The 10711-nt window shown below is 36.6% G+C and overlaps 2 protein-coding genes and 1 pseudogene across 3 annotated transcripts; all 3 read right to left on the bottom strand.

The window, feature by feature from the left end:
• Positions 1-393: 393 nt before the first annotated feature.
• Positions 394-2426, bottom strand: LOC128260322 (acylphosphatase-1). Of its 2 annotated transcripts, XM_052993223.1 has the most exons (2): positions 1485-2426; positions 394-1023 (listed from the first exon to the last, which is right to left on the bottom strand). In XM_052993223.1, the coding sequence occupies exons 1-2, from the start codon at positions 1782-1784 to the stop codon at positions 589-591; spliced, it is 735 nt and encodes a 244-aa protein (XP_052849183.1). In that variant the 5' UTR covers positions 1785-2426; the 3' UTR covers positions 394-588. The 2 variants fall into 2 exon arrangements, with proteins under 2 accessions (XP_052849183.1, XP_052849184.1); XM_052993224.1 differs by lacking the exon at positions 394-1023 and having other exon boundaries at positions 1237-2424.
• Positions 2427-3412: 986 nt separating this feature from the next.
• LOC128260329 (uncharacterized) lies at positions 3413-10549 on the bottom strand. The gene is made up of 3 exons (XM_052993232.1): positions 10359-10549; positions 3920-4037; positions 3413-3850 (listed from the first exon to the last, which is right to left on the bottom strand). Exons 1-3 carry the CDS (start codon positions 10398-10400, stop codon positions 3633-3635), a joined length of 378 nt encoding a protein of 125 aa, XP_052849192.1. The 5' UTR covers positions 10401-10549; the 3' UTR covers positions 3413-3632.
• On the bottom strand, positions 4530-5139 carry LOC128260344 (uncharacterized; annotated as a pseudogene).
• Positions 10550-10711: the final 162 nt, after the last annotated feature.

Here is a 10711-nt window from a genome sequence, read left to right as displayed (position 1 = left end):
CGAGGCAACCAACCGCATTCGTTAGACATCGATGTCGAAGTCGCCGCCTGGGTTAATTCCCCTCAATTTTGTGGCTTTTTCGCATATGGGTCGAGTCCGTTGCTTACATGCATAAAATACACAGCTAAAAACTTGTATTGATAAATTTGTATGTTTGCCCATGAAGATTATTTTTAATTTTTGAAATTAACAAAAATCAAAATTATTAAATGAACAAAAAACTAAATTTTAAATAAACAAAAAAAATTTATTTAAAAAAAAATAGTAAATTTGTAAAAATGGTGTGAACAAATTTTATTTAAAAACGGTTTGAAAAATTTGTATGAAATATTTAAGGTATTTGTAAGGCTTTAACGACGTAAACTCTTGCAAAAACTCAATCAATTAGCCATTTCACATTCAGTTCTCTGTGAAATCGGTGAGATGGTGTTAGTTTTTGTCCGTGTACCATATATAGTAGACAAACAGATACCCGGCTACCTGTTGCACACACACATTCTGCTAATGGCCGTCCGCAAATTGACCCATAAAATTGTAACGTTGCTTGGGCCATGATAGATTAGCCGTCCATATATCATTGCAGATACATTATCTGAGTGGAGTGGCGGCCAGTTTGGGAAGTCGTGGAAGTCGGGAAGTCGGGGAAGTCGGGGATCGTATCGGCAATCGTATCCGCGAGTGCATAAATAACCATCCGTGGTCGTATGTTTGGAGTATGTTTGAATCGTGTCGATCGAGGCGGCGATCATGTCTCCGATTTGCATGCCAAGCGGCCGGGAACATCAACATCGCTGGATTATGCATCCGAGGCATGCGATATCCGATCGGCGATGGCCACAAGGTTAGCCCCTCCCTTGGACATATCATTATTAGCTTATTGGTCACGATTGGCCCTAGAAAAAGTTGAGGAGTCGTCGGCTTTGAAGAACAGAACTCACGGGTCATTTGGGGAATTGCATAAATCAGCCATCGCACAATCATAATGATCCCATGAGAATTTCCTGCAGCTTCACAGGTTATTTTCTTTGGGAATTTGGTAGTAAAAAAACATTATACCTTATTGTTGTGGTAATTTACATCAATCACTAGACAGGACATAAGTTTAACTAGATTTAAACAATTTAAACATTAAATATACATAAAAATTAAATTTATTTTAATTTAACGAAAATACACATTTATACTAAATCATTTGACTAAGGGAATATAATTCTACTCTTGTTAAATCCACCTAAAAATATTAGCTAAACAGCTTATGCAAAGAAAAATAGTTTTAACAAATTCTGATAAAATAAAACAGTCGGTGAACATATATAAATTTTGTAAAATATATAATTTATATATTAAAGTTAGATTAGGCTGCCATTTTTGAATAAAACTTACAACTTAAAAACAAAAGCTTAACCTTTTATAAATCAAAATAAGAAAACTTTTGTTTCGAGTGGTTTATATTTGTAAAATTTATTTGGCTACTTTTGATTCACCTTAACTTCGAAGGTCTTGTAGGTATATTCCTGAATGACCTTTAGGTTTTTGATGATGAACTCCTTGATGGCCTGCACATATTCGGCGGCGGCCAGGATGAGCTTCTTGAAGGCCTCGATGACCTTGCCCTCGCCCTGCAGCTGACCCCTGTATAGCTCTTCGTTGACTTGGGTGATGAATCCCCGGAGTCCCAGGGTTTTCGCCTGCGCGGATGCAAATAGTTGAAAGGCCTCCTTGGGAACATTGCCACGGATTTCAAATTCACAGTCCATGATCGGTTCGTTTTTTTTGCTTGCCATTTCGGATACGAATTTTTGTATGTATGTACGCCGAAAAAATATGTAGTCTAATGCTCAATGAACTTGTCGGCAATATCACAGCACCCCATGACCCTGACTTTGAACCCAAACACTCCCACTCCGATCGTAATTGCGGCCAATTATCGTGTACCATAATCGCTGCAAGAAATCAGCCACAGCTGGTTACATTCCCAGCATCAACAACAACAAAAAATACAGCAACAAATTAAGACCTCTTAGAGGCTTAGCAAATATAAGTTAAAAATAGTTAGGCGAACAAAAAAAAAAATAAACATAAAGAGAGGGAACAAAACATACACAGCAAATTAAATTATAAACAAAAGTAAATATAAATCACAAGGCGGTTTCAAGTCTTTGGCGGCATGTGCATCTGTATCTGTATCTGTATCTTTGTATCTCGGCAGCCGCGTATCTTTGCATTTGAGGCTCGGCTAAAAGCGATCTATCTCGACTTTTTTCCTCTTCGGTTCTTCCGCCAAAACAGGCACCTCCGTCCGCCTGCGGTTGTCGGTTTTATATAATTTTTTCACAGAGTTGTCATGCGGAGGATAAGAAATAATTAGAAATTAAATAAATTGCTTAATTATAATAAGCTTGTAGCACGTCAACAACACAGCAGAAAGATTACAGTTTTCCTTCAGCGAAAAGCAACGAATACGAAATGCTCTATAATAAATACAAAATATAAATAAATAATATAATATACAAAGAAATAAAATAATTTGTAATAATTTTACACTTGAGATTCATAAATTGTCTTCAAATTTTTTAATACTTCTTTGTTAAAAGTACTCCTCTAAGATATTAAGTATTTTAAATGAATAGTAACAATCAAAACATAAGAATCTGTTTATTCTGATAGAAACAAAAATTAGTTAATTAAAAAACCACTTTTTATATTTAATATTTTTAAATATACTCTTCCAGTTAGAAATTATGTCATATAACATATTTTAAGGCTGTAATCCACTGAAAACTTAAATGAAAGTTTTTAAAAAATAGGTCATGTAATTTTTTTTTTAAATATTTAAATACCTATATTTAATAAAACAACAGGCAGATAGAAACAAAGCTAACAAAGCTAAACAAAAATACTATTATCAAAAGTCAAAGTCTTGTAATTATGTTCTATTCAAATATCTAAGTACTACTTTTTTTTTATTGTTCAGACCACTGTTTTCTGAACAAGCTAAAATCCCTAACTCTGGGATGAGTTTTCTCTGGGACAGTTGCACAAATGGAGATGCCGAGATGGATTGCGATGGTTTTGCCCCCGAGTCGAGTGCCAGATAAAGGTAATGCCCTCCAGTTGGAATGGGAATGGGAATGGGAAAAGCGGAGGAGTTGACAACCTTTTGGGGGGCAGTGTTGGTCGAAATCGGAATTCGAATCGCAGTTCGCTGGATTTTGCAACAGTTGGCACGTGACGTCAGGCCCGACGCCAGCTTTTTCCCAGAAAGTCAGAAAGCCTCCGGCAATTATGGCCCATTATCCCCGGATGGTAATGGAAATGTGGATGGCACGCGGGGATCGGGGCAATTATGGTGATGTAAGATTCGAGCAGATGTTGTGAACTTAGCATATTATAACCACGGATAGCTGGCATGTATGTGTGCATATTATATATATTTAATGGATTCCTGTAAATAATCTGCGTGCGTATATCTGAGATTAGCTTAAGACACGTATAAAATACACATATGGAAAGGTTGTACACAAAAAAAAAATACTTTTACATCTAGAACATAGATTCTTGGTTCATCCACACGAGTTATTCGATTTGCAAAAAAAAAAAAAAGAACTTGTCCACTTGGAACGGAACGATCTTTACGTCCGGCAGATGCAGAGAGTGTCCAGAAGGAAGACGGCCGCATTGATGATCATCAGGGACCCGGCTCCGATGGCCTGGCGCTTCCTGTCCGGGAACGGGGACCATCCGTGCCACTCGTCGATCACCAGAGCTCCGGAGGCCACGAACAGCAGGCAGCCGATCAGCGAGATCAGGGCATTGAGGCGTTTCTCTATCAACGAGTTGATCACATGACCTGCAACATTTGCATCGGATTAATTTGATATATGGCTTTTGATATATGACTTATGGCTTAACCACTCACCGACAAGCAGAACGCCGCAGATGACGGTGAATCCACCGATGGTGCCGGCCACAATCACCGGACGAGAGGAGAGATTCCCAACCGTCTCGTACAACACAATGCAGGCGATGGCGATGGCCTAAAGAAATTGGTAAGAAGTCATAGCAAATTGTTAAAAGGGTTCATTAAAACGGGACAAATTTAGGGAAACTAAAGACCCAACAGGTTTTCTTTCGTAAAAACCTGTTTCTGTCAATTATAGTCTACTGAAAACAAAATTTAAGACAAATCATTCCAGCCGTTTTAAATTAACTTTATCTCTTAATATCGCATTTGTTATATACTTATAAAATATAATATATTTAATCGCAAGCATTTGCCTGGTCAATGTAGCAATATCAATATAAACTTAAGCTTATTTTAAATTAAGGAAGTTCTTTTAAAGCCATAGTTATTTCAATACCTACATTATTGAATTCCTTGGCCTCGCAATATTTAATGTAACCAACTGCAAATTCTTTGGATCGTTTAAATTCCATTTATACAATACGATTTTCTCAGAAGTCGTCTTTAAAGTATAACATTTCAGTTATAATTTTTTATTTCGCTTATTTTTAAAGCCATTTAGTTGTTATGCTCTAAAAAGTCAAACTAGTTTTGTACACATAAATGTACTACATTTTGTATATTGACAAAAAAAAAAAGATCATATTCTATAAAAAAAAAAATCAAGATAAAAGATTACTCTTTTAAAAATATAAAAATTAGCTTTAAAAGAATACGATGTTTTCCATTGATTGAATGCATATTTTATGAGCCCAAGACAACGAATATATCGCCCACAAAGATGGCTCCATGGGCTAAACTCAAGATGCCGCAGACCAGCAGCACTTCCCTCTCCGCCGCCGACTTGCAGTACTCCAGCCACTGGTCCAGCACAATGATACCCGTGGCCACGAACAGGACAAAGCCGCCAATGGAGAAGAGGATGTCGAGACGCTTGTCCACAGCAGTTCCAGCAACATGCCCTGCAAGAACATCCACCAATTTAGCCGGAGTCAAGGGCACCAAGGAAATGGGGCATTACCTGTTGCTATTACGAAGCAGGCGATCAGGTAGCCAATCAAGGTGCCATAGACCACCATCGCTTGTCGGATAAAGGTCAGATCCGATATGCTCTCGATCAGGACAATAATTGTGACGATGAAGACCTGGGAGTTAGGGACTCGATACTCAACAAATCAGACAGACAAATGCACAGACGGACAAACTCGGACACAGATATATAGTAGCTGGCACACAGACAAAGAGTCGCAAAGACAGAAAGATACATAGATCTAACCCATAATTGTATAAAGCTTTCCAATAACAATTTGTAGCATTTTTTATTGTGCTTTTGGAGACGACTTTCAAATTTATAGGGCAAAAGTAGATTTAGTTAAATTAAACTAACTCGAAATTATAGTATTAAAAACAATTGCTAAACTATTTAGTTTAATATAATTAAGCTGTTTTGAGCACGACCTTTCAAAATACACTATTAAATGTTTTTTGGCCAATGAAGAATGTTTTGTAAAGAGGATGTAATGATGCCATAATAACCCAGCATGAAAATATTATTTATACTTCGTATTTTAATTAACTGTCCCAAACATTGTAAGTTAACAATAAAGGCTTTTACCTTACTCGTAATTTAGATATTTCAAGGAATTTAAAAATTCCTGAAAAAAAAAATGCAATTTAAAAACTATCTGGTTGATTATAGCTTCAAGCGATGATCCTCAATCAATAATATTTTTTCAACAGGTTTTTCCCAAAAAACATATATTTTTTTTAACAAAATCATAAATAAAACTCATCATTTAATATTGCCCGTCACATTTTGAGCTACCACAAAGCACTCCATATATCACCATGGAAATTGGCGGCAGAAGCCGCGGAATTAATTCAACGACCACTCCCGCATTTGCTTATCAAATATGAAAATAATTTCGATATTGCCGGGCGACAAAATGACAGCGACAGATATGGCTTTTGTGGCGATAAATTGACGAGCCATCGAGGACCAATACGCGACAGTGGGCCATCGCTAAGTGCGACACACCCGTTGGCAATCAATCAATTGGGAGAGCAGACGACCCGGCTAATTGGTTTTGGTAGAAAAAATTCCACGACAGGATGCAGGCAGAAACCTTGTTGACATTGTAATGCATAGGTCATTAGGTCATTAGGGATCCGGAAGGGGAAAAATAAAATAAACAAATTCCATATCCATATCCACATCTTAATGCGTTGGCTATACCCCATACCCTATTACATTTGTTTATGAGTTTGTTCGTTTTCGGGAATACATATATATAAATAGATATTTCCGCGGGAGGCCTCCCTGTTTTTCCCCCGTCCATTATCTTTGTCAATAATTACCGAATGTCGTTGCCATTTGCCATTTGCCATTTATTTATACCCGTACATACATCCGTATAAATATATTTTCTGTGCGGCTCCTTTATTGTTTAATTGTCACACCCAGAAAACGGCAATGGGGAAAGTGAACCCAAAAACGACATTAACACCCGAATAATCGTGAAATTCGAAGAGCGGAATCACATTAACGGCGCGCATAGTACACATTTCGGGAGTGGGGCCTCATAGATGGTGTTTCCTATCCGATTGGCAGTGGGAAAATGCTGTCCATCAGCGTTCGTAATTGCTAATTAGATTGTTTTATGACTTTCTGGGAATACACAAGGCTAAATCTTAAATATGAAGCCATGCCTAGCGTTTAGTGGTAATATGCATCCAAGAAATTGTTCTTGCACTAATACATTTTATTAAAACACATTAGAAAGCAATTAATAAGTTTCTTATGAAACATATTCCATGTTTGAAACATATCATATCCTTTTTCTTGTATATAATAGTGTTTAAACCGAAAAGTTTTCTTAAATTATAACTAACTCCATATTTGGAACATATTTTTAAAAATAATCTTTTTTTATTCTTATCCCATTTTGGTATATTTTATTAGTTATATAGTTTTATAATTCTGCAAGCTTTTGAACAGTTTTTTTTTTCCTGCGAGTCCGTTAATAGTTTGCAATAACAAAATAAAATAAACTTGTTCCTCGCATTATCACCAACTATGAAGTGGGCTTTAGTATGACTAAGAGTTGTTTACTTTTCGATGGCAGGTATTGCTAACAAGTTATATGGCCTGCTCTCTGGCAAATGGCACTTTTTTTTTTGCAAATTAATTAGGGAAAACCCATGCCACGCCCCCTGCGAATACACAAGACTGGTTACTGGCCAAAACAGAATGAACCCAAACAGAAATGAACCCAAAAACCCATTTGGCTGTCGAGGTTCAGCAAATCAATTATATTTTCAATTGATATTGTTAGTATGGCCCATTCATTATAACGCCAACTGACACCCCATAGAGTTTTTGGCGGGGAAAAATCGGGGAAGCCGCGCACACAAATCAATTAAATGAATTTTCAGAAATCGAAAAAAAAAAAAATAAAATAATAAAATAAACAGAAAATGCGCCTCCCTGATTTGCAGTTAAAGCATTTATTAGCCCGTAAAAATGTTTACGAGCCATTTGCCAGAATTTAGCGGGAACAGAAAACTGTCGAAGGCAAACACAATGGGCCAAGTTCTTATCTTTCGATTGAGTTTCGTTTGCGTTTGCGTTTGCGTCTATTTGCCTGCCAGCTCACAAAACCCAGGAGACAAATATTTGAAAAGTCTATGGGTATTATTGGCCCATTGATTTGCACTCTTACTGACAAAAATAATAATATTATAGCCAGATAATCAAGGAACAACCAGTTCCAGTGCCCAATTAGCCGTTCCGTGAACGTTCCATTGTTTACTCAATGCAACCGACCTTTCGGGGATCACACATGGCGTATGCGTAATGTGTGCCAGATTTCTCAGCTTTTTTTTTTTTGGCCATGTGCACGATGAGGTCATAGTGGTAGCTGCTGTTTTTGGCTGCACCGGGAAAAATAGAGTCTCATTTGGGACCGGATGTTTATATTGTGTATTATTTATTCTTTTATACAGATACTTTTGATATAATAGAATGTCTAAGATTTATCTTATCTTAGATTTAATAGAGAATTTTTGACGCTTACTTAAGTCCTCATATTTTAATACTTTCATATGTCATTATAATTTAAATAAATTGCTCTATGTTGATTATCTTTTGTAAGCCCCATTTAAAATGTGATAAATTAAACTGCTTTAAAAATGTAAATATCTTTAAATCTAAACCAGCCAAACATAATTCCTATTTTAATTAATTTTATTGTAACAAGGCCATTTTTACATTTACTCAAGCTAAAGAAAGTGCACCCAAATTTTGTTCTGTGTGATGATTTTCCAACCTAATCCCGATTAGTGAGTGAATCAATCGGCGGACGTGATTGCACACCCGCCTTATAAAGAGGGTGTGGTCGGATTGCACCGGACGGACAGGCAGGCCTGATCCGCATTTCAATATGTATATACATATATTATATGTTTACTATATAAATCGAGTGCCCGGCAAGTGGGTCGCATTGCAGTGATGTAACCATCAGAATAAGTCGCAGTTGACTCATTTGCCGGGAGCTGAGCTTCAAGATCACCGAATGAATGGCTTCGACAATCGGGCGCATTTTTAAATGGTGATCATATTCTATACTACGCATACAAAAACACCAATTAACTTGAAAAGATTGAGGAAAATGAGGCTATTATATGCTGATAACTGAAGGCAAATAAACAACAATACTTCTTATAAACAAATATGAATGAATCAACTTTACTTCTAGTAAAAGAAATTCCAAATTTGCTTATCAATGCTTAATAAATAAACAAAAGATGCTCGGATATCGTACAACAAGTCAGATCCGCGTGACTAATCGCTGTGCTAATAAATTTATTAAGTAAACAAACCCCAGATGTCTCAGCAATGCAAATACATATTTGTTTACGATCATTCTTGCATTTACAAGCATCTGACCTCAACAACAGTTTGAGCAACAATCAGATTTATCTCAAGCAAATATATTATTTTTTCTTATGTATAATATAATAACTGATATATTAGGGTAAACCAATCCGAAATAAGTATAAATCATTTTCGAGGAATTCAATTAATAAAGGCAGAAAGACAACATAATTAATTATGATAAATCGCTTAATATCTTTCAGATATTATTTGAAGCTATAAGCCCAAATGTCATTGCAATAACAAAAAGTCTCTACGCTTTTTATGATAATATAACGACTATACTCTATACTTGATTATTATTAAGTATTTAGAATTGGAGCTTTATCTACTGATTTGCTCTCTTTTAAGCTCACAAAATCGCCGCAATGATGTCATCTGTGCTTGGCCCAAAAATAAACCCTGGATCATTTGCTTGGATATATTAAATTGACAACTAACAGACTAGCACATATCACTAAAAAAACAATCATAAGCCTGGCTTTTGATAATTTCGTCATGCATGTAACTTTTACAATTTGCAAGGCAATTTACTTTTAGTGAAACCCACCTGGCAAATGGTCACAAAAAGGCAAATTGGGCAAAACAAAATGCGATTGAAAAGAATGATCTAATGTTGGGGGCTATTGTTGTTGCTCTTTTTAGCACGTATTAAGCCGCTGGGAACGCCGAAAAAAAATAAAACTAAAGGCGGAGTAAAGGTCATGACATCATTGAGCCGAGAGCACGCATTAATCCAAGAGCTACGCACCCAAAAACAAAAATTCAAAAACAGTGTCAGCAAAAAAACAATGAAGTCATAGTGTGCTTTGTTGTGGTCCCAAAACCGGTTGCTCCTTTTCCCTTCAAGACCCGGGGTCCTAAAGACAACAATAACACAGAAACTCTAAAGACGCAACAGGAAATTGATTGAAATCGGGGAAGGAGAAAAGCAGACGCTCACAAAAAAAATATAGAATAACATCATTGCTATACAGTCAGCATTCTCAACTCGAAGCTGCAGCTGCCAGATATATAATGCTCTAATGCTCTTTTTTATTCGCTTGCCAATAAACAAATTGATTTTTTAGTCTGATATACATTCTCTGCTAATTTTAAATGAAAAGCCATAAAAGAACAGAACAAGCTATTTTCAATAAATAGTTTCAGTCAATTTGTATTATTAAGTTTTGTTAAAAATATTTTTAAGTCTTACATTACACATAGAACAATTTGACAAATGTACGAAATATATATTCATATTATGAAGACTATTTAATCACATTTAGTTTTGCAATGCCAAAGTAGCCATGTGCTAAGTAATGCTTGGTTTTCTGCAGTTAAAAAGAACAAAAAGCTGTAAAAGGTATTTATTGTATGCTACACAAAAGGGTAATCACGTTACGCTAACATTTCTTCACATTTATTTTAGAGTTTTGGCTCAAAAGATAAAGATTTATTTTATATTCATTTACTCACCAGCTCAATGATTTTCAGCAACAGGCGATTGTTGAACTCCATGGCGGTTGAGATTAAGATTGAGATTTCGCTTTCGTTGGGCTCTAATTTGGTCGGATTGGATCAGATCGGAATATGTGTGGCGGATAATGTGGGTCCTGGTGCGTGTTGATGATTCCACGGCGTACGCAAGTGAACTGAACTGGCCAAGACTTTGCCGTCGTCGGCGTTCGCTTCTCGCTTCCAAAGCTCCAGTGGCGTCGACGTCGACTGCGACGCAGCAGCAAGGCAGCAGTAAAGCAGCAGCAGCAGCGGCAGCGCAGCAACAACGCAGCAACAACGCAGCAACAGTAGCAAAATTCAATGCCCATGCT

Source organism: Drosophila gunungcola (genome assembly GCF_025200985.1).
Source record: "Drosophila gunungcola strain Sukarami chromosome X unlocalized genomic scaffold, Dgunungcola_SK_2 000021F, whole genome shotgun sequence".
NCBI classification, from domain to species: Eukaryota; Metazoa; Arthropoda; class Insecta; order Diptera; family Drosophilidae; genus Drosophila; species Drosophila gunungcola.
Note: the sequence above shows the minus strand (reverse complement) of the source record. Positions and strands in the feature narration are given on the sequence as shown.

What these genes read in the sequence shown, in the direction of transcription:
- LOC128260322 (XM_052993223.1), bottom strand. Translation starts at nt 1,784, where the DNA reads ATGGCAAGCAAAAAAAACGAACCGATCATGGACTGTGAATTTGAAATC. An exon ending in ACAAGACCTTCGAAGTTAAG is followed by an intron (nt 1,024 to 1,484) that starts GTGAATCAAAAG and finishes AAATTCCCAAAG; the next exon opens with AAAATAACCTGTGAAGCTGC.
- LOC128260329 (XM_052993232.1), bottom strand. Translation starts at nt 10,400, where the DNA reads ATGGAGTTCAACAATCGCCTGTTGCTGAAAATCATTGAGCTG. An exon ending in TGCTGAAAATCATTGAGCTG is followed by an intron (nt 4,038 to 10,358) that starts GTGAGTAAATGA and finishes CAATTTCTTTAG; the next exon opens with GCCATCGCCATCGCCTGCAT. An exon ending in CTGCGGCGTTCTGCTTGTCG is followed by an intron (nt 3,851 to 3,919) that starts GTGAGTGGTTAA and finishes CAAATGTTGCAG; the next exon opens with GTCATGTGATCAACTCGTTG.